At 43.6% G+C, this 24,026-nt stretch overlaps 1 protein-coding gene across 6 annotated transcripts in view; it reads right to left on the bottom strand.

Annotated features, from left to right (window-relative positions):
* Positions 1-2,527: 2,527 nt before the first annotated feature.
* The window catches only part of LOC308291774 (scavenger receptor cysteine-rich type 1 protein M130-like), a 28,606-nt gene continuing 7,107 nt past the window's right edge, over positions 2,528-24,026 (bottom strand). For 2 of the 6 annotated variants that reach the window (XM_080733902.1, XM_080733905.1), the window contains exons 2-10: positions 23,705-24,016; positions 21,815-22,114; positions 20,381-20,686; positions 19,991-20,290; positions 19,051-19,359; positions 18,024-18,311; positions 17,499-17,804; positions 17,100-17,396; positions 12,841-13,244 (exon numbers count right to left, since the gene is read on the bottom strand). In XM_080733902.1, coding sequence (XP_080590028.1) covers positions 12,919-13,244; positions 17,100-17,396; positions 17,499-17,804; positions 18,024-18,311; positions 19,051-19,359; positions 19,991-20,290; positions 20,381-20,686; positions 21,815-22,114; positions 23,705-24,016 — 2,744 coding nt within the window. In that variant the 3' untranslated portion in view covers positions 12,841-12,918. The other 4 variants (XM_080733903.1, XM_080733904.1, XM_080733907.1 and 1 more) reach the window with 4 other exon arrangements.

Below are 24,026 nucleotides of genomic sequence, written 5' to 3'. Positions count from 1 at the left end.
CCATGGCTGAGCCACCACCAGCAGTAGCTAGCTCCACCAGGCTGAGCCACCACCAGCAGCAGCTAGCTCCACCAGGCTGAGCCACCACCACCAGCAGCAGCTAGCTCCACCATGGCCGAGCCACCACCAGCAGTAGCTAGCTCCACCAGGCTGAGCCACCACCAGCAGCAGCTAGCTCCACCAGGCTGAGCCACCAGCAGCAGTAGCAGCTAGCTCCACCATGGCTGAGCCACCACCAGCAGTAGCTAGCTCCACCAGGCTGAGCCACCACCAGCAGCAGCTAGCTCCACCAGGCTGAGCCACCAGCAGCAGTAACAGCTAGCACCACCTGGACCCCAGGAGTAGCTGCAAATACCACTAGGTCAGTGTCTGTGAAATGTCATTACCAAATCAATGGTTTATGAATTACTCGAACAACATCCTACTTAATAATAAAGACTTAATGAGCAGCAAGAAAGGAGTTTTAGGACATGTCTACAAGTTTTTGTGGACTCCACAATCTCTTGTGTTGATAATTTGGTGAGGGATGTTGCCAACATGTCCAGGAATGTTGATAATTTAAAGGCCAGCCTCCAGTTTTCTCAGGCTGAGCTGGATGGCTTGAAAATCAGTAATGCAAAATGCTTGGAGGTTGGGAAAACCATATCTGAAAGGCTGTCAGCTTCTCAAACCTCCACAAATGATGTGTCCTCAAAAACCAATCTAGGAGAAGCAATGTGATTATTGATGGCATTCCTGATGTGAAAGCAGAATCTTGGTCTGACGCAGAGACCAAAGTTCAAAAACTGTTCACCGATCATCTTAAAATTGACCCCAAACTCATCGAAATTGAGAGAGCTCATCGCTTCGGTAAATATGATCCTACAAGGCGGCCAAGATCAATATTGGCAAAACTACTCAGATTCAAGGACAAATAAGAAATCTTCAAACGTGCAAAAAAACTGAAGGGCACAAACTTTTATATCAACGAAGACTTCTCTGAAAGTGTCAGGCAAAACACAAAACACTGCTTCTAGTTGTATTTGAGTCATTTTGCTATATTTTGTGTAATGTAATGAATCTGTATTGAGGGGTAACCAGATGTAGCTAGTATGGGATCTATTGTAGGAGGACAACTAACCAACCTAACCTAGCCTACAACCTTTCACTGTTTCTCCCACCTTGCCATAGTATATTTGAGACTGGCTTTTGTCAGATTGTTGTCTCCACCAGCCGAAGGCATGGGGAGAGTATGTTTTCCCCTCCGTGCATGCGTTAGTGCGTCCGTCCATCCATCGGTGTGTCCGTGTGTCCTCGCAGTTTGTTACCGCCTAATCTCAGTCGCCGTTGGCCCGGTCGCTGGCAAAATGAGCGCACACACTCCTGGATGCCAAATCAGATCTGACCCACATTCTTTAAATGGGCCTGTTCTAGCGCCACCATGAGGCCGATGTTTGCAAAACGCATTTCTGTACACTACTCTTACAGATTTTGTCCAAAAATCCTACAAATCGGTAGGCAGTATCTCGACAGTCATGTGATCGACATGGATCTGTCTGATTTAGCATATTCCATCCTGATTGGCTAAGATTGTCTTCTAAAGTTTGTAGGATTGAGCCGTTTTGAACAAAATGCCTCAAATCACAAACGCAAAGTGCAATTATCATGAAATCGCACACACACATTCCCATTAGGCTGAGGAAGAAATGCCACTTATTTCTTTTTTAAATCAGCCTCATGGTGGCGCTATAACAGGCCGATTTGTGGTTTTACCTATAACTCCGATTAGTTTCAAACCCTTTGCTTGTAGATCGGCTATTTTAAAATAGCCTAGGTATAAAATAGGGCTAAAGTGGTTTATGTATGTTTTATAATATTATAATTTATATCTGCAAAGTATCCACTAACTAAAGTTTTCAAATAAATGTAGTGGATTAAAAGTACAATATTTGGATCTGAGATGTAGTCGAGTAGAAGTAAAAGTATTGGAAATTGGAAATACTCAAGTACAAATACCTCAAAATTGTACTTTAAAGGGGCACTCCTCCACTTTTCAACCTATGTTTATATAATTGGTCCTCACTCAAAAATAGCTTTTTTCTTTTTTTTTTCCTCAGAGGAGGGCTGTGGGCAGGTCAGAAACCCATCGTCTTCTGACATCATCGATTGCCAATCCAGCTTATAGAAACTGCAGGCTTTCTATTCCTGAAAAGTTGCAATTTTAAAGTGGAGGCCATTGTTCTCGCGATAATAAAAATCGAAATATTTTTTTCAAAAATATTGATTAATTTCTTTTTTTGGAAAATGATGATGTCACAAGACGATGGATTCTGAACTTACCACAGCTCTCCTAGGAGACTTGGACTGAGTAGAAAAAAATTGTGATATTTTATCATGAACATTAGTGAGGACCTATTATATGAAGACAGGTTGAAAAGTGGTGAACTACTCCTTTAAGTACATTACTTAAGTAAATGTACTTTACACTACTGATTGAAGTTAGCTATTATTTATTATTTTCAGCACAAAAAAGGAGACAGGCTACAAGTTGAATGCTATGACTTTTATTTGAGGGTCACAAATAGGCCTCAATCAACCAAATTGTCTTGAGTAAATGATGACAATGATGAGTCAATGACTTCCCTCTGGAGCTGTGGAAGGAGAGCATGAACACATTAATACAGAAACAGAGCTAAATAATAATAATAATAAGTTTCAGTCTAACAATAAGGCTTGTTGACTTTCTGTCCTCACCTAAACCATTATTTACCACAACCGTATTTGGACATCAAACAACTGAAAGAGACTGGATCCTCTCCCGCATCCCCTTGGGCCTCTGCCATATCATCCTCTCCCTCATGCTCTTGGGTCTCTGCCATATCCTCTCCAGCCTCAGGGAGGTCTGCTGCTTTTACAGCAGCTACAGCAGCATAAGAAGAAGAAGCAGAGATTTGAAGGGTACGTTTACAGTGTAGATTAATAAAGGCTATATCGTTGCTGTATATCATTAGAATGCCCTTGGGCTACCATTTCTTAGTACTGTATATTGGACTACCCTTGGAACATCTTTGATTCTTTTTTTTTTTTTTTTTTTTTTTAAGTGTCTTCAAATACAGAAATGCAATGGAAAAAAAGGCCCTTTGCACTTGAGTACTCCAGTACTTTAACTCAAGTACACATTTCACTGACTTTCACTTTAAAATTAGTAATATTTGACCGGTAGTACTGTATCTACACTTTGACTCAAATACTGGAGTTGAGTACTTTGTCCACCACCAGTGTTGGTGATTTGCCTTTTTAAGGTGCTGCGCGCATGGGTCAAATCTGTATCCTCTACTCTTGTCAAGCTCACAACGGTTGCATCTGCGACGCGACGTGAGCTTGTTTGTCAGCTGGTGTCCCTATGTGTCCCACACATAATTATACAGTAAATTCCTGCAGAAACAGGGGGATACAGTTGGTTGACAGGAAATGGGGAGTTAAATAGCGGGTGACATAAGTGGCCCAGGCCAGAAGCATACGCTTTAAATATAGTTTTCCTCTTGTTGAGTTTGGTCTCCTATTTACATCAATTCATCAAATATTGGTACATCAGATCAGTAGACTAAGTGAAGAAAAACTACTACAGAAAAAACTAAAACCTCCATGAATTCAAGGCGTGTGAGTAAATGATAAATGATAGATAAAGAGTAATTTCAGAGGTGAGCTACCCCGTGAAATGGCTTGATATCACAATACATAAAATGACATCTTGTGAAAATAATTACCTGGCTCATCTGCAGCTTCCGCATTTTGCACTGCTGCATCTCATTTTCTATGAGAATGTAAAAAAGAAGAAGAAGAAAAAAAAACGGTCTGTCAGTAGTTGTATGGCATTGGATCTGCTAGACAGAAGAACATTTGCATGTCATTCTCATAAGACAGTGGTTCTCAAACTTTTCTTTTCTGGATCAGGGCCCACTTGAAACTGTCAAAAACACCCATCTGGAGACTTAACACCGTAGCCTATCGACTGCCATGTTAAATGGTCAGGCCGTGTGCATTTTTCAGAGTTATCCATCAATTGAAAATTCACATAATAAAAACATACAATGATATTCCGTATATAACAATTATGACAGGTCTATCAACAGGTTAAAATGGAGAGGTGAGATGAAATGAGCGCAAACTCACTGAATGTGAAGAAAAAAAGGCTTCCTGCAGGCTGCTGAAATTGTTATGTCTATTAGTGCGGTACGATGTTGGTTCTATAGAGTCTAAACTATGAGAAAATGATGGGTGTCAAATGTTCTGGACCCCAGCCCCTTTCTGGGTGGTTCATCTATTTTGGGACCTCCCAGAACAGTACGCCAGCCAGTTAGTTAGTTAAAAAATAATAACCTTTCTGACTTTTGGTTGTGGTCTTTCCTCACCTGGGACCCCCCAGACTGAACCATGTGCCTATCTCAGTACTCGCTCTGCTCTTGCTCCAGAACAATGTCAAATTGAATCAGAATTGAAGCATAAAGCTTTTTGTAGCTGGATTCTGAGAACAAAAATAATTTTGTAGCTAATACAAGGGGTCTTCCACGGGGGGGGTCCAGGACCCCTAGAGGGTCCTCAGAGTTACTACAGGGGCCCGCCAAACACAGCAGGATAAACATTTAATACTTCTTCCAATTAGCCTAATTTATTCTTGGCTATTAAACAACCCAACCCGAGCCCAAGGGTGTGTGTGTAATGTCACATCATAATGACAAACACAAGAAAATAATGACTATAATAATATTTTATAGTTATTAATTAGAAGATTTGTGTGCCATAGACTTTGTTTGCTTGTGCAAAATAATATGACACACGATGCCCTGAGCCAGGGTGGTGTTAGTTTTATTCATTCAACAGAAAGGGCACGAAAGGTCACGACCATGACATTTTTCATTAAAACTTTTGAAATCAGGACTTTTACTTTTTACATTTTTGTATTGCATTGTGTAAAAAATATTCAAAGTAAAGGTCCTGTATTCAAAACGTTAGTAAAACGATATATACTTAAAGTACCAAGTACCAAAAGCAAAAGTACTCATTATGCAGAATTCCGCTTTCCATTTCTTCGAAGGTTTCCTGAAATGTATCAAACATCTTTTCAAATTGAATTTCCAGTGTTTGTTGTTGGAGTTGAGTCACTAATTTTAGGTTATACACTTCAAAACACTTCAAAAGGTTATAGAAGTTCTTGAGTCCGTTCTTGATTCCATTAATGAGCCATTAATGAACAATAAGACACATTTGATTATAGATAGAGCAAGAGTTCTAAACCAGGGGTTAGAAAAAAAGGGATACATAGCCTACTTACAGTAAAAGAATATGGAAAATAGGATTAACTAGAAGCAGTGCTCTTCTGAGCACAGGTCTCCACCAGGTCAGGTAGGTCCTGGTGGCGCTAAATGTGAAAAGGGTGCCATGTATACTTTGGCCTTTAACACAATGTGACGCTGCATGCATGATTTGAGGCATTTTGTTCAAAAAAATTGTTTGGCAAAAGTCAACCTGCTGGTGGCGCTGTAACAGGCCAATGTGAAAAGAGTGACATTTGTTCCTTGACCTAGTGGGAACGGGCATGCAGAATTTCTCTGTAATCACAAGCTGCATTCATGATTTAAGTCATTTTGTTCAAAATGGACCAATCCTGCAAACTTTGGAAGCCAATGTTAGCCAATTAGGAAGGAATATGAAATATCGGACCGATCCGTCTTGATCACATGACTATAGAGATACTGTGTACTGATTTGCATGATTTTTTGATAAATTTCAAGGAATAATATAGGAAAAAAAGTGTTTGGCCTCTAAGGAGTGCACATACAAAGTTGTAGCCTGGTTTCCAGACTGTTTGTGCTCCGCTCGGCGATTTGTTTTCTCTCTCTGCACTACAGTCTGGAGAGCCTCCTATCTCCAAGGGGAGGTGGGACATAGAAGCGGAATTCACACAGCCGTGGCTTCCGAATGGTCTTTGGTGATGTCTGTCAAACACACCATGTATTGGCTGGATGATGACGCAGCTCAGATTCGTTGGAACAACACCACGGCTTCCGATTGGTCTGTGGTGTGGGGCGGGACAAATACACCAGTCTGTATTGGCTGGCTGATGACGTAGCTACCCTACTCTGATTCGCTGGAACAACATCCAATCAGCAACGACGACGCTTACGTCACAACTTGTTCTTGAAATATGAGTCAAATAAATCCCCCCCAGACTGTAGTGCGGAGAGAAAACAAATCGCCGAACGGAGAACAAACAGGCTGGAAACCAGGCTGACAAAGTTGTACACTGATCAGTGGAGTTATGGGTAAAACACGAATCCGCCTTTTATAGCGCCACCATGAGGCTGATTTGATTTTTTAAGTGGCATTTATTCCTCTGCCTATTGGAAATGTGCATGCACAATTTCACCAAAATCGGACACTGCGTTTATGATTTCAGGCATTATATTCAAAACAGACCAATCCTGCAAACTTTGGAAGCCAGTTTTAGCCAATCAGGATGGAATATGAAAAATCGGACAGATCCATTTTGATCACATGACTTTAGAGATACTGTCTACTGATTTGTGGGATTTTTTGACAAAATCTGTTGGAGTACTGGCCAAAGGTTATTGGCCTCCTGGTGGCGCTAGAACAGGCCCATGTGAAAACATTGGGGCAGAGATTCTGAATTGGCATCCAGGGAGTGTGTGTGCACAGTTTGGCAGTGAACCCAGCAAGAGCCGCTGATTTTCGCGTTCGCGTCCATGGCCGCGGCCGCGTCCACGGCCGGGCCTTTGCGTCCGCAGCTGCTTCTCTCCATTGTGCTGCCAGTGTGGAACACGGCCAAAGTGGTTCTCAAACTGTGGTTCCAGGGGGTCCCCAGGGCCAGGGGGTACCCAGCAAAATGAGTTGACATGGTATCCAAATCACTTTAACCACCTTAAACCCTACAGTGAAGTACATAGGCTATTTGAGAATATCCTAGATCTACAAGCTCACAACGCATCGTAATGCGACATATTGTGAGCTTGTAGATCTGCCAATTTTCAAAGCTTGAACATTTTAGAATATGTTTGAGAGCTTCCTTTTAAACACATATCTTGCATGTGGGTCCCTGGACCACAATATTTTCAGATTGAGGGTCCTTAATTGGTCAGTTGCATTAATTCGGGGGTCCTTGATTTGAAAACGTTTGAGAACCGTTGTCTTTAGTTGATGTGTTTCTTTTCTGAAACTGGAGCAAAACTAGAACTGGTGTGTCTGAAGCATTGTAGAGATAACCTGAAAATAGTGTGTTTGATACAGGAATAGTGAGCACCTCTTTGTTAAATTGGCTATTTGTTTCCCTCCAAAATGCTAAACAAATTAGGAAGTTGTAAAATGGTCTTCAAGGATTACTTCTCCAATCTTCATTTAACACATTCCCCGCCATTTAACAATACCTTCGTACTCTATGGTGCCTCTGGTCTCCATAGACTTCCATGTAATTCATAGTGCACGGATCATGCACACCCATGCCTAGATAATGCACCACATGTGTCCACATTGCTCACAGCTTTCAAACAAAAAAATCCGAATGGAAATCCGTTCAGGCATTCATGAGATACAAGCCATTATGTTTTCCTAAAATGTAAACAAAGATGGCTGCCATGTTTGATAGATGGGGTTGCTATGGGGGTTAAACATGCAATTTCGCGATTTCTATCATGCCTACTACATTTTTTGGGGTCCAAAAACATTTTTGAAAAAAAAAAATTTTTGAATTTTTTTTTTTTTTTTTTTTCAAAATGGCGGAAATTCTCGGGACTATCCGGCCTGGCAGGGAAAGACATTAAAATAATCTCGGGACTATCGGGCCTGGCATGCAATGAGTTTAATAGGTCCTCACTAATGTTCTTAATAAAATTGCAAAAAAATATATATACTGTATATATATTACTGAACTCAAGTCTCCATGGTGTGAGTAATGAATAGAAAAAAAGGTTTTTGAGGTTTTGTAGGATCCCTCTCTGAGTCATTTCATGATGTCAAACATCTATGATGTCAGAATTCAGTCATCTCCATATTTGGGAAAATATGGCCACATTTTGTCCAACTTAAAGGGATATGGCCATGTTTTTTTTCAATAACTTTTTCGATAACGATAAAATCATGGTTAAAATATATTTTGAAGTTACAATGGGTTTGTATAGATATGGGCCCTGGATGTGTCTGATAAAATGAATATCAAATATCTAAATATTGAATCAAGCAAATTAAAATCTGTCCAGGGTGTTGAACGTGGAATATCCCTTTAAACAACCAACCAGGTCTGTGCATTTTTTAAAGTTGATTCCATGCCAAGTGCCAGTGCTGCCACTGCTGTCACCTAGGCGGATGCGCGCAAACGCCCATGTGCGCTTCTCGTCCTTAGGGTGTCTTACTGGTATATCTGCTGTTTTTGAACAGCCAAAGTGTAAAATAATTGCGACCGTAGGTCGCACTTACTACAGAAAGCTGCTCGAGGTGTCCGTCTGTCCGTCCGTCCGTCCGTCCGTCCGTCACACACGTCACACGTCACACTTTTGCCCTGCTCATATCTCCGCAACCGTTGCCCGATCCATGCCAGATTTTGCACACACACTCCTTACCTGCCAAACTACAACCTCCAAGGACCCCCGGAGCTCCAGGGACCCCCAGCTCCCTCGGGGACCCCCAAGTGTAAAAAATGAGCACATGTGCAAAAATTACCAAATGACCACCCCAACGGGGCTGCTCACGGGGCATTCCCGGGGACCACCCACTCCTGGTGCTCCAGAACGGATGCAAAAGTGGTGGCACCCCCAGTGGAGGACCCCCTGCCACTGCAGCTCACATAAAATGCCGTAACTCGGGCTAGGAGCGACCGGGAGAGCTGGGGCCGGTAACTATTCGTCCGCCTTGGCGGCGCGGAGACCCCACCCCTCATTTCTCACATGGCCCTCTAGCGCCACCATGAGGCCGATTCAGATTTTGCCCTAAAATCACGAAAATCACTACACACTATGTCTACACTCATGTCATCAACATGGATCAGGAAGATTTTGGAAAAACACATTTTTGCTCTATTTGTGGAGATAAGTGACCTACGGTCGCTTATCTCCCGATTAGGGAGTCTTACTGGTAGTTAAATGTTTAAATCATGTACATACTTTAAATTTCGTAATTACTTTGGGGGGGAAAATGCCCACTACACATTGAAGTGATGCCCACTACACTTTGAAGTGATGCCCCCTACACACTGAAGTGATGCCCACTTACACATTAAAGTGCCCACCTTTCCCAGGTACCCACCTCTTCCAGTTAGCTGGGTTCGTTTGGCTTTGTGACCAGGCCTGTCACAGTTTACATAATCCCCTAATAAGATAATCACAATTATTTTAGATAATCGCAATTATTTTTGCATAAAACTGTCAATCAATGTTGAAAAAAATGTGCATTTTCAAACAATAAAATTGAGACCATCAACTCTACCCTTGTAGATCAGTCACTTCCACCAAAATTTTGAAAAGCTAGGTAATACGGCATTCAATTAATCATAATCTGCACTGTGCAACTTTTGTTTAAGAAGCCTAAAAGGCCAGCCAAAATCTTCCTATATCCCTTGCCAAACAAACAATTTAAATCGTTAATCAAAATTATTTGGGACAATTAATGGTAAAATGTGATAATGGTGACATAGCCCTGTCAGTGACCACCAGGTTATGATGATGATGATGATGATGATAACAACAAAAGCCAACACGAATCAAACATTTAGTTCTTCTTTCTTTTTTTTTGTCTCTACAGAACATGAAGTTGACAAGAAGAAGTAATCTGTAAGGAACTGAACTCTGCCGCAGAGATGTCACTGCTTGCTGCGTGCGGTAGAGATAACCCGGAAGTGGCGTTAGGACGACGACTGGAGCATCATTGTGCCGTTGCGGGGTCCATGTGCACAAGGGTTCAGGTTTAGGGTTCAGCTCTGCTCAACTGTCACCCACCAGTGATATGCACAAACCAATGGGACAGACCTAAACGCAGTGATAGACACTGACCAATGGGACAGACCTAAACACAGTGATAGACACTGACCAATTTGGCAGACCTAAACACAGTGATAGACACTGACCAATGGGACAGACCTAAACACAGTGATAGACACTGACCAATTTGACAGACCTAAACACAGTGATAGACACTGACCAATGGGACAGACCTAAACACAGTGATAGACACTGACCAATGGGACAGACCTAAACGCAGTGATAGACACTAACCAATGAGACAGACCTAAATGCCGGAAGAACTGGCACGTGGTTGACACTCCCATCAGCCGCTCAAGTGTCAAAGTTCAAAGGTACGACTGGAATCACATCTGTACAAAGCAGAGATCCACTCTTTACAGAGCCGCCAGAACGAGGAGGATGTGCCACTACAGAGCGAATAAGATGTATCCACTACACTACCCGAGGATGCCCTTAGAGATGGAGATCTGGAGATCTCTCTCCAACGTGGATTGGTCTGCGTGGGAGGAGGGGAGGATTCCTCCGTGCCGACGGTCTGGTCTTCGGTGGCCTCGTGCCCGTTGACCGTGGTGCCCGCCGGGGGTTTCCTCTGAACACAGCTCTAGGTAGGACCCCCATTTAGGGCTGTCACAATTATGACGTCTGAATTGACGATTCTCGCAAGGCTCTCAACCCGCATCTTCCCGCGGCCGCCTCCGTAGTGGACAACGTTCGTTCGTTCGTTCGTTCGTATAGAATATAATTGTGACAAGCCCTAATATTTCCTTTACCTTCGCTGGATGTGTGCTTGGGATGCTGACTGGCTGGCTTCTTCTTCTTCTTCTTCTTATTGGCTGCGACTGGAGTTGTGTGTGAAAGAGAGAGAATGTGCATCCACCATATTTTAGACATGTGCCTTGGTAAACCCGGGTCCTGGACCTCGTCTTTATTTGGGTTGTTGGCGTGGGGGGGTTTCAACATGAGTCAACGAAGCACATTTTGAAAGATCAACTTCTAACCAACGGAGGACAATTTCTGATTTTCCCTTTGCGGGTAAGAGTGTGGCCTAAGGTTCCCCGACGGTCCCCGGGCCGGGGTGAAGGCTCCGCCGAAACGGGACGCCGCGTTCACAAATCAGCCGTGCGAGGACCCCCCTCAGTGGGCAACCTCTCCTCGAACAGTGCGGGCAACCCCGGAACACCTAGCCTCGTAAACCAATCTCTTCCTGCCTTCATTCAGAAGATGGGAGGAGTCAGTTTACTAGGCTACGGAACACCGGGGAGCCCACCAAGGGGAAGTTGCCAAAGTCTCGCCATATCACTGAAGCTCTTAAGGCATGGGAGCCCTCTGGGCGGCCAAGACTCCAAGCCAGAAAGCTAAAACTGAGCACTAAAGCGGTACAGGAAGACGTTTGTTGCTAAAGCGAAGGAAGTTGGAAGGTCCTGCTGGATGGGGGACCTGGGGTGCTTGGAGCTTGTTTCTCCAGTCCCGCTGAGAGGAGTCCTTTTAAAACGGAAACTAAATTTAACTGTTAGCCCTCAGCCTACTAGCCAGTTGCGCAACTGTGCAAGAGGCATTTTAGTCATTCTAGGCTTCTTCCATTACTTAGTGAATTTATTGTGCTGGTGTGCAACTGTGCGATTGCATTCTATATTTGTGTAGCTGAGGTAATTTAATTGTAAGCCCTCACCTACCAGCCATTGCACAACTGTGCAAGAGGTAAAACCTGTAATCAAATCCAATTTGACTCCTGCAATGTCATTTGGCACAACGTTGGACTGGCTTTATGTTGAACTCAAATGCCTCCCATCAGGCAGGAGATAACTGAAGCATTAAGAGTAAAACATCCCGCTTCTGAGACAGCACCACTTAGCCAATAGACATCTGAACTTGCACTGACCCATTATGCATATATGTGGCAATATGTATATACTGTATAAGCAAATGCCATAGCAGGTAAGATGCTGCAAAAAGCACTGTGCATTACTCCCTTCAATGAGGGTGTCTGGAGGCTGTTATGCTGTGGGGGGGACATTTTCTATTTTGTCAGTCCAATTCTCCCCATGCAGGGAAGTGTCATTGCAAATAAATATAGTTATCACCTTTATTTAGTTAGTATATAGTTATAGTTATCATTTTGGCCAGTTATTCATGGGTTGCATTTGTAGTCCTACACCGGCCATGTTGAGGACCAACGCAGGTGTTCTGATTGGCGTAGAACATTAGTTCTATGCCAATCAGACAAATTGAAACATCTATGTTGGTCCTCAACATGGCCATTTAGGACTACAAATGCAACCCATGAATTATACACAAATGGAAACATAAAATGGCGCACTTATATAACGCTTTTAACGAAAGCACTTTATAATTTGCATTACATTCTCACACACACACACACACACACACACACACACACACACACACACACACACACACACACACACACACACACACACACACACACACACTCCTCTGAAGTGAAGGCGTGAGCCATGAAGCGACCCTACAAAGACCTGGCTGTAATTTACTCCGCCAAAGGAAGGGGAAGGGGCCTGGTGCAGTGGGTTGTCTGCCGGCCTGCCGAGCTGGAGACGGCGGTTTTATTCCAGCTCGCTGTGTAAAACCGCTACAATATATATGCAGACACTTACGCACACATAGCATACATACTCGTACACTTATACTTACTTCAGACAATAGACAGGATTGCTTGATTGAACTGATTGACATCTTTATTGATAAATATGCATGTACATATTTGTATGTATTTTTCAAAAAGGATGAGAAGCTTGAGAGCTTATTTCGATCGTGGTCCTTTAAGAGGCCTCATGTTTCCTTCTTTACTGAGCTGAAAAAAAGAGACAGAATCAGTTTTGATAGATGCAATGATGAATAGATGAAATAAGACATAAATGAATATGTAAATATGATGTTATATTGTTGAAGTCATTGTGTTACCTGAACAGATCAACTCCACTCTGCCAGAGGAAGTATCATCCTCCTTTCTTACACATTCCCTCAATGAAGACTCAGAACCAGCACACACAGAGGTAACCCTCCATACAGGTTTAGATGTGGCTAGACCATAACTCAGTAATGCTGAAATAGCAGAGCCACAGTTCAGCTGTCTACACACTACAGCTGATGGCTTCAGGCTCCATTCATACAAACCAGTCACTGGTCTCCACTCTCCCTTGTGTTTCATCTCCAATGCACCAGTACACTTACTGGTTCCTCCCACCAACCTGACATCTTGCTCTATAGAGACAAAAGTGGCAAAATAGTAATTTTACTTCAATTACATAGAGCTGATTGTAGAGCTTGTAGATCTGCTATTTTCACGGGGAAAACGTCTACCGGTAATTACTCTTTTGTGTTTGAGCTAAAAAGTTTGGGAACGACTGCTCTAGGCTAGAGTGTGGCAAATGCAATAAACTGAGCAATAGACAGTAGATAGCACAAGCATTCACCCACTAGGCCTAGGATTTAATTATAGTACAAACTGGGCTGGATGCTGACTGTTACTGATGCTACCAGGAGACACACTTTCACTCATACCCTTCCCCATAATTAAAGCTTTCAGGAAAAAGGTCAGCTTGCTATTAATGATTTAAGCTAATACCAGTGCATGTGTGATAGGCTGTCCAAGCAGGCCATTAACGCCCGCTGTATTAATTGCGACCGTAAGGTCGCAGTTTAGTATCAAAACCTCCACCGGCCGTCCGTCCCTGAGTCACACGTCACACGTCACACGTCACACCTTTGCCCTGCTCATATCTCCGCATCAGTATGACATCACACTGCTGACATCAGTATGACATCACACCGTACACAAATGACCCCTATATAAGACCGGCATTGTCTGTCGTACATTTCGGTCAATTCCAGTGGGGATGCCATTGAAAAGTTAATCTAGTTGTACAAAGTAATCAAAGAATGGGTTGACTGGTAGGCTGGTTGACTGCTTTATCTGTGGAGAGTGTATGTCACTGAGAGTCCTTTTATAGCGATCGAAATCATGATGAGGTCACGATGAGTCATCTATGCCCAAATATAGATTTCTAGGTCAGATGGCCCATGGAGTTTGTGATGTCAAACCTAGCAACCCAATATAAACAAACCTGATGTCAGACCTGAAGTATCCTTTTATACCCATATATGGAGATACAGAGATCTCTTATCGCCAGGATCAACTAAGCTTATAGCTTATCACATCCAACCATCTTAAGATACTCAGCTAGTGGGGAATGCTCTCTTCCCTGGTGAGAATTGCCCCTTTATATAGGGCTTGTTTGTGTATTGTATGACATCACGCCACATCATCAGCTGTGGACTCTGTGATGTCATCGTATCTCCATATATGGCCATCTCTCCGCATCAGTATGACATCACACTGCTGACATCAGTATATCACACCGTACACAAATGACCCCTATATAAGACCGGCATTGTCTGTCGTACATTTCGGTCAATTCCAGTGGGGATGCCATTGAAAAGTTAATCTAGTTGTACAAAGTAATCAAAGAATGGGTTGACTGGTAGGCTGGTTGACTGCTTTATCTGTGGAGAGTGTATGTCACTGAGATTCCTTTTATAGCGATTGAAATCATGATGAGGTCACGATGAGTCATCTATGCCCAAATATAGATTTCTAGGTCAGATGGCCCATGGAGTTTGTGATGTCAAACCTAGCAACCCAATATAAACAAACCTGATGTCAGACCTGAAGTATCCTTTTATACCCATATATGGAGATACAGAGATCTCCATATATGGGCATATTAGAAAGCCCATATATGGGCATATACGGATGACATCAGGGATATGCATATATGGGCATAAAAGGGACAAGGGCTTACAGTTAAGAGATCTCCATATATGGGCATATCAGAAAGCCCATATATGTTCATATACTGATGACATCAGGAATATCCATATATGGGCATAAAAGGGACAAGGACTTACAGTTAAGAGATCTCCATCTATGGGCATAAAGGGACAAGGACTGTTACAGTAGATATAGAGATGTCCATATATGGGCATACATGAACAAGGACTGACAAACACTGAGATCTCCATATAACCTATGGGAATATAAGGGACGAGGACAATGCGTAGCATTGTGAGCTTGTAGATCTATTTTCTAAATATTGTTGTACATTAAAAACTTGAAATGGGTCGTTCTGCATAGTACTTGGGATTTGTTGATGTAAATGTTCACATAGAGTGTAATAATTGGTAAAACAAACTTTTGGCCTATTTGTGGAGATAAGCGACCAACGGTTGCTTATCTCCCGATTAGGGAGTCTTACTGGTAGGCATGCATTTTATAACCAAACCTAACCCTCTCTGACCATAATACTAACGTCACACTAGACTAAACTAACTGTCGGGGCTTCTGAACCACCAGCTTCGACTGCTCTCTTCGCATTCAATCGGACTTTTTCACCATTTATCAGACGTTTGAATGCACGGGGTATCCACGGGGTATCCACGGAGTATCCACGGGGTATCCTGTTTCCGTGCACTTTGATGTACGCATGCACCGATATCTGTCGCCTCGAATATTATATTCCGCTCACGGGAATCGAACCCAAGCCGTGGGTTTGTTGCATTCGTGCTCTACTGACTGAGCTAATGAACGGATGATGTGACTCCTTTTTTGTGCATTTATCTTTGACGTGGATAGTGCTGGAGACGTGCAGTGGGGTAGACGTGGATAGTGAGGGACTGTCATCGGCGCTCAATATCGCGCCGCTCCGTCGGGGTCTGTGGCGTGGAGCGTTACACCGGGGAACAGAGAATCCATGGCTTCTAGTTCGATGCTGGAATTCAGCTCAGGTTTTGTTATTGTGTACCTCTGAGGTTGACCACTAGATGTCGACATTTCACTACTAATCAAGCCACTGTTTCATTGTTTTGATCAACCATCCACTGTGAGATACCGGGATACCCAGAATTGAGTATCCGAGATACCAGACCATTCAAACACTTGAAAACACTTGATAATTTCTCATTCAATGCACTGAAATCATTCGAAACAGGTGTCTGAACAATGGGCCGTGGGACTAACGGGCAGCCCCCTCTGATGGTTAGGATGGATAAATGCAGAGAAAATATTCAGTACATAATATTCATACACTGATACTGACTACAGAGAATATAGAGCTTGTTGTTTGATTTACATCCTTATTGACAAAACTGGATTTATTGATACACATCTGTCGAACAATAAAGTTTTAGAGCTCATTTCCATTGTGGTCCTCTAAGCATCCTATTTCCCTGTTTACAGCAGAAAAACAGAGAGGGTCGCACAGGCAGCAGTTTAGACAGAAATAAATGGTAGATACTAGATACTGTAGATCAGACTGTAAAGATGGCAGTTACGTTAGTATTACTCTCTCCCAGCCATTTACAATAGGATTGTGCGCCTATACTGCCAGGAATTTTATTAATTTCCAAGTTAGCTTTAATCTAACCCAACAGGGATCATATTGTTGTTGAATGTAGTACTAGTACTATCCACTAGAGTGTGCCCAACGATAATCTCCTAGAGTCTGGACTAGCGAGTGGACAGCAGTAGACCCATAATGGCGGCGCCCATTGGCGGCCATTATGTCTCCCGGTCCGCCGAACGGGAGCTATAAAACACGATCCGAACGTCGTGCGCACGCCATTTACACTCGTTTTTGCTCTTGAGTGACCAATCTGTCAGTCCAGCCATTTTTTTCCGAATGAAAATCGGTCTAAAAATGGTAAAGTTTGATAAGAAAAACGTCAACATTCAATGCTGTAAAAAGGCCCATTCTATGTTATGGCCGAACGACTTCCGGGTTACGTCATCGATGATGTCACTTCCTTCGAATATGTAACTTTAGACTAAAATTAAGCTAGAAAGGTCATTTATAGCTCAAAAAATGTCAAAGAAATACCAAAATGATCAGAAAATGATCCCCAAGGCGACGTTGGGCGATCTGGCTGCCTCACCCTCCTCAAAATGGCGACGTTTGGCGATTTGGCTGTGAACTAGTTAAGCGTCTTTGGGTACTTAGAAAAGCGCTATATAAATTTGAGATATTATTATTATTATTATTATTATTATCATTGTGTTACCTGAACAGATCAACTCCACTCTTCCAGAGGAAGTGACATCCTCCTTTCTTACACACTCCCTCAATGAAGACTCAGAACCGACGCAGTAAGAGTTAAGCCTCGTTACACTTTGAGATGTGCCGCCATAATTATTTTCTGCTGAAATAGCGGATCCACAGTCCAGCTGTCTGCATACTACAGCTGATAGCATCTGGGTCCATTCATATGCATGCACTGGTCTCCACTCCAGCTTGTGTTTCATCTCCAGTGTTCCATTACAGTTATTGGTTCCTCCCACCAATCTTAAATCATCAGGCTCTGTACAGAGTCAAGATAATAAGTACCGTAGTAAACAAAAGTATTAATATTAATTTCATTACAAAACAATAATCCAATCCAAAAGTGTAGTTTGTCTTTTACCTCTGCAGGTGAGTCCAACAGTCTTGTCTGTTGAGCAGGTGGTTTTGGTTGAGCTAGACGTTGCACAATTCAGGAGAACGGTTTCATTGCCTTCACACTGTAATTCTTTGGTCCACATTGGAGCCTTCACTTCTCCACTGTGAACCCCTTGGAGGACTGAACGAGCCCCACAGTCAAGCTCCCTGCAGACCACGTCTGCATCCTGCTCGTCAAAGGCATCTTCACACACCGGGACCCACAGCTGATTCGATTTCACCTCCATTCTACCTGAACATAAACTTGACCCATTCACCAACCTCACAGACTCTGGAGAGAGAGAGAGAGAGAGAGAGAGAGAGAGAGAGAGAGAGAGAGAGAGAGGAGAGAGAGGAGAGAGAGAGAGAGAGAGAGAGAGAGAGAGAGAGAGAGAGAGAGAGAGAGAGAGAGAGAGAGAGAGAGAGAGAGAGAGAGAGAGCATAAATAAATCATCCTCATTAAGTAAACAGTAAACATTACTGTCTTTGTTGAATTCATTGTTGATGTTACCTGAACAGATCAAGTCCAGTCTGACTGCAGAAATATCCGAACTCTTTGTTATACAATCCCTCAATGAAGACTCGGATCCAACACAGGAAGATGAAGTCCTCCACGTTTGAATTTTAGAATCACTAATCTCTTCTGTTGAAAGAGCAGAACCACAGCCCAGCTGTCTACACGCTACAGCTGAGGAGTTCTGGTTCCAACTGTATGAAGCCTCCACTGGTCTCCACTCTCCCTCATGTTTTATCTCTAGTCTACCAGCACACTTTCCGCCCACCAACCTGACATCAGGCTCTGTAGGGAGACAAGAGAGTAAGCAGTACAAATAATATTACTTCATTAAAATAACTAGAAGCAGTGCTCTTCCGAGCACAGGTCTCCACCAGGCCAGGCGGCCTGTTATAGCGCCACCATGAGGCTGATTTGAAAAGTTTGAAGTGGCATTTCTTCCTCTGCCTAGTGGGAATGTGCGTGCACAATTTCACAAAAATTGCACGCTGTGTTTGTGATTTGAGGCATTTTGTTCAAAACTGACCAATCTTACAAACTTTGAAAGCCAATCTCAGCCAATCAGGATGGAATATGGACAATCAGACAGATCCATGTCGATCTCATGACTGTAGAGATACTGTCGACAGATGTGCGTGATTTTTGGACAAAATCTGTAGGAGTACTGGCCAAAAGGTAGTTTTGCACAAATTGGCCTCCTGGTGGCGCTAGAACAGGCCCATGTGAAAAATGTGGGGCAGAGGTTCTGAATTGGCATCCAGGGAGAGTGTGAGCTCAGTTTGGCAGCGACCGGGCCAACGGCGCCGGAGATTAGCTGGTAACAAGACTCACGGACACACGGACGGACGGACGGACGGACGGGACGGACGGACGGACGGACGGACGGACGGACGGACGCACGCACGGACGCACGCACGCACGCACGCACGCACGCACGCACGGACAGGGGCGAAAACATACTCTCCCCCAAGCCTTCGGCTGGTGGAGACAATAAACCAAATCAAAAGTGTAGACTATCTTTTACCTGAGCAGGTGAGTCCAATAGTCTTGTCAGGTGAACAGTTGTTTCTAGTTGAGTCTGAAGATTCACAGTTCCGGAGAGAAGTCTCACTTCCTTCACACCGGAACTCTTTAGTCGACATTGGAGCCTTCACGGCTCCATAGAGTGCCCCCTGGAGGACTGAAGGAGCCCCACATCCAAGTTCCTTACAGACCACCTCTGCATCCTGCTGGTCAAAATCACCTTCACACACTGAGACCCATGACTGATTAGATGACTTCACCTCCACTCTGCCTGAACACCAACTATTCCCATTCACCAACCTCACAGACTCTGAAGAGAGAGAAATACACATAATTCAGTGACAGACTACAGAGAATATAAAAATATAGGGAGACGCATCCTGTTTGTAGAGCAGAAAGACTGAATCCAACATACAGAAAGAAAGTAAGACAAACATAAAGACTAGATACTAGGGATGGTGCGATCAGGTTTTTTGGAACCGATCACCGAGCACCGATCACAAAAGTTTGATCATCCGATACCGATCAATCACCGATCCGATCAAGTTATTATTTATATATTATTTATATTTTCTAAATGTTAATGTTTTAACTTTAATTAATTAATTCACTCATGAATTCATTTATATATTTGCCTTATAGTTATTTACCAGCATTACTATGTATTTATTATCATAGCAGTAACTAATTATTCCTTCAGCACTGTGGAAATCAATACCCCAAAATGGCCTCAAGTGGGCATACTGAACGGCTGGTTGATCGGATGCACCGATCGGATCGGTGAATTTACCTTTTGATCTAAACCACCGATTATCGCCGATCACGCTTTGATCGTCCCGATCCGATCCATTGCCGATTGATCGGTAACATCTCTAGTAGATACATAGATTAAAAAACACTGTGAAGATTACTGTTATTGTTGAAGTCATTGTTTGTGTTACCTGAACATACCACCCCAATTCTGCCTTCACCATAATGCGTCTCCTCTGTTCCACACTCTCTGAGTGAAGACTCAGACCCAACACAGGATGTTTTAAGCAACCATATAGATTTTCTTCTGGAAACATAGCTCAGTTCTGTTGAAATAGCAGAGCCACAGTCCAACTGCCTACAGACTGCAGCTGCTGACTTCAGGCTCCAGTCCACCCGAGAAGTCACTGGCTTCCACTTTCCCTGGTGTTTCATCTCCAGTGTACCAGCACAGTGACTGGTTCCTCCTACCAACCTGACATTATCAGGCTCTAAAGAAAAGAAAGTAACCAGTAACAAGAAATATTGCTCCCATTCTTATTTGATACAAATCCAAACTAAAAGTATAGTTTGTCTTTTACCTGAGCAGGTGAGTCCAACAGTCTTGTCAGGTGAGCAGGTGTCTCTAATTGAGTCTGAGGTCCCACAGTCCAGGAGAGCAGACTCACTGCCTTCACACTGGAACTCTTTGGTCCCTACCGGTGCCTTGGCTTCTCCATAGAGCGCCCCCTGGAGGACTGAAGGAGCCCCACAGCCAAGCTCCCTACAGACTACCTCTGCATCCTGCTGGTCAAAGTCACCTTCACACACTGAGACCCATGACAGTTGATCCATGATCTCCACTCTGCCTGAACACAAACTAGCCCCATTCACCAACCTCACAGATTCTGAACAGAGAGGGAGAGGAGTGTGTGTGTGTGTGTGTGTGTGTGTGTGTTGTGTGTGTGTGTGTGTGTGTGGGGGGGGGGGGGGGGGGGGAGTTTAAATGTGTTCTCTTCATATTTCAATTTACTATAAGAACAGACACCACTTACTCAGTCATCACACACACACACACACACACACACACACACACACACACACACACACACACACACACACACACACACACACACACACACACAGAGCCTACAGAAAATATATACTGTAACCATTGTACAGAGAATCGCACAGATCAGACAGATAGAATAGCTAGAAAGCTACGTATATATGGATGAAATAAGAGACTGTATAGTTATCCTGTCTACAACTACAACATTCAGATTTCACAAAGTGCAAAAGTCTCACACCTGTCTAAATACGGTACGGCATTCTATAATTACCCATATCCTCCGTCTTCTTTAACACAACGGAAGCCAAGGTTTCTAACATTTCTAGTTGTTGCTGATGCCGCCGTTCATTTACGCTTTATTTTGAAGAGCCTCGGAAGCTTTGTGCGTGTACACGTGAGTGTCCGCTGACGATTGAGGAAGATAATCCATTTGTTTACAAACGCTCGCGAAACTAAAATCCAAACCGGGGCCGACCATCACGGTAAAGTGTCGCCGTGAAAACAATCAGATCTCTGCTTCCCTGGCGTTCTTTGCACCTTATTCAGAGATAAAGCCCTTTTTATGTTTCAGCATAGAATGGAAGTGTATGCAGCCTAGACACTCCATTTTGTTTCTGTGCGAGCCACGTTATGAAGTATGGACCAGGGTCTTTCACAGGGAACACAACATGCGCGCAGCTGCACACTGCACAGTTAACCCCTTGTCTTGTTTCTCAACGAGACAACTTTATCTCGTTACTGAACGAGTTTGGCTCAAGTGGGCATACTGAACGGCTGGTTGATCGGATGCACCGATCGGATCGGTGAATTTACCTTTTGATCTAAACCACCGATTATCGCCGATCACGCTTTGATCGTCCCGATCCGATCCATTGCCGATTGATCGGTAACATCTCTAGTAGATACATAGATTAAAAAACACTGTGAAGATTACTGTTATTGTTGAAGTCATTGTTTGTGTTACCTGAACATACCACCCCAATTCTGCCTTCACCATAATGCGTCTCCTCTGTTCCACACTCTCTGAGTGAAGACTCAGACCCAACACAGGATGTTTTAAGCAACCATATAGATTTTCTTCTGGAAACATAGCTCAGTTCTGTTGAAATAGCAGAGCCACAGTCCAACTGCCTACAGACTGCAGCTGCTGACTTCAGGCTCCAGTCCACCCGAGAAGTCACTGGCTTCCACTTTCCCTGGTGTTTCATCTCCAGTGTACCAGCACAGTGACTGGTTCCTCCTACCAACCTGACATTATCAGGCTCTAAAGAAAAGAAAGTAACCAGTAACAAGAAATATTGCTCCCATTCTTATTTGATACAAATCCAAACTAAAAGTATAGTTTGTCTTTTACCTGAGCAGGTGAGTCCAACAGTCTTGTCAGGTGAGCAGGTGTCTCTAATTGAGTCTGAGGTCCCACAGTCCAGGAGAGCAGACTCACTGCCTTCACACTGGAACTCTTTGGTCCCTACCGGTGCCTTGGCTTCTCCATAGAGCGCCCCCTGGAGGACTGAAGGAGCCCCACAGGCTAGAGACACCTGCTCACCTGACAAGACTGTTGGACTCACCTGCTCAGGTAAAAGACAAAGTGTCGCCGTGAAAACAATCAGATCTCTGCTTCCCTGGCGTTCTTTGCACCTTATTCAGAGATAAAGCCCTTTTTATGTTTCAGCATAGAATGGAAGTGTATGCAGCCTAGACACTCCATTTTGTTTCTGTGCGAGCCACGTTATGAAGTATGGACCAGGGTCTTTCACAGGGAACACAACATGCGCGCAGCTGCACACTGCACAGTTAACCCCTTGTCTTGTTTCTCAACGAGACAACTTTATCTCGTTACTGAACGAGTTTGGCTCCATGGGTGTTAATAAGAAGCCTTTTTATCCCATCGTTTTGTGTTTCCTTGTATTTCCTGGTGTTCCCCATGCGCACCAACCGATCTATGGATCGATCGGACGATCGGATAAAAAGGCTTCTTATTAACACTTTCACAGCCTGCCCAGAATGGCTGTCGGTGGACTAGCCGGAAATTTCTATTATTGTATTATGATCTGAGACGGCATTCATTTTATAAGACCATCAGCGAGATCCAACGTAACGTCATTCTTTTTACCGCATCATCATCGGCCGTTGTTTACTCACCAGCGAATTGGCTTAGCTCTGCATTGGCATATAGTGGGGATTTTGGCGGAGGCATCTTCCCCCTTGTGCGCTTCGCGTGCACGATCCGTGCACATCAAAGTAAGCGAATGTAATCCACTCCGTATGCAGCGCCCATGTCAACTTTTTTCTGATCGAAAACATCACGGACAGCCTCCTCCTACAATGAAAGTGAACGGGACTCTGGCTATAGAGTCTGAAAAGCTACCAGAAGTACTTCCGGTTCAAAGGGTTGAGAGAATGATCCTTTTAGATCAGTCGAAGAAGAGACTGAGAAGAGCTGCTGATCGTTTTTTACATTTTTTTTGTGATCATTATCACTTATTTCGTTTTTAATGACCTAGTATGGTAAATTCCGGTCCGGCTAATTTAAGTACTAAAGAAGTACGGTTTAATCCGTTTTTAATATTAAGTGGCTCCCCGTGGCTGAGAAAGAGTTAAAGAACACAGAGGATACGGGTAATTATAGAATGCTGTACGTATTGAGACAGGTGTGAGACTTTATTAAGCACTTTGTTTGTTAAATTTGAATGTTGGTGTAGATTGTAGGGGCTAAATAAGTCGCTCTGCCCGATCCTATGTAAACCCGGAAACATGACGGTCAGGGCTTGGTCTCTACGACCATGCGTGAGCTACGAAGGGCTAAAATCGCTTTGGGAATCCCGGCCATTGTTTAAGTCATTGTTTGCGTTACCTGAACAGACCACCTCCACTCTGTTTCGGGAACCAACACCTTGCATAGTTTTCACGCACTCCCCCACTGAAGACTCAGATCCAACACAGGAAGATTTTGTCCACCATACAGGTTGATCTGGACCAGAACTCATTTTTGTTGAAGCAACAGAGCCACAGTTCAGCTGTCTACACACCACAATCGATGCCTTCAGGTTCCAGTTGTCCCAACCAGCCACTGGCTTCCACTCTTCCATCCACTCTTCCATGTGATTCATCTCCACTATACCCATACAGTGGCTGGTTCCTCCTACCAACCTGACAACATCAGACTCTGTAAAGTG

The sequence above is a fragment of the Nannobrachium achirus genome (assembly GCF_963921795.1).
Source record: "Nannobrachium achirus genome assembly, chromosome: 1".
NCBI classification, from domain to species: Eukaryota; Metazoa; Chordata; class Actinopteri; order Myctophiformes; family Myctophidae; genus Nannobrachium; species Nannobrachium achirus.
The sequence above is the reverse complement of the archived record's forward strand: the minus strand, read 5'-3'. Positions and strand labels throughout refer to the sequence as shown.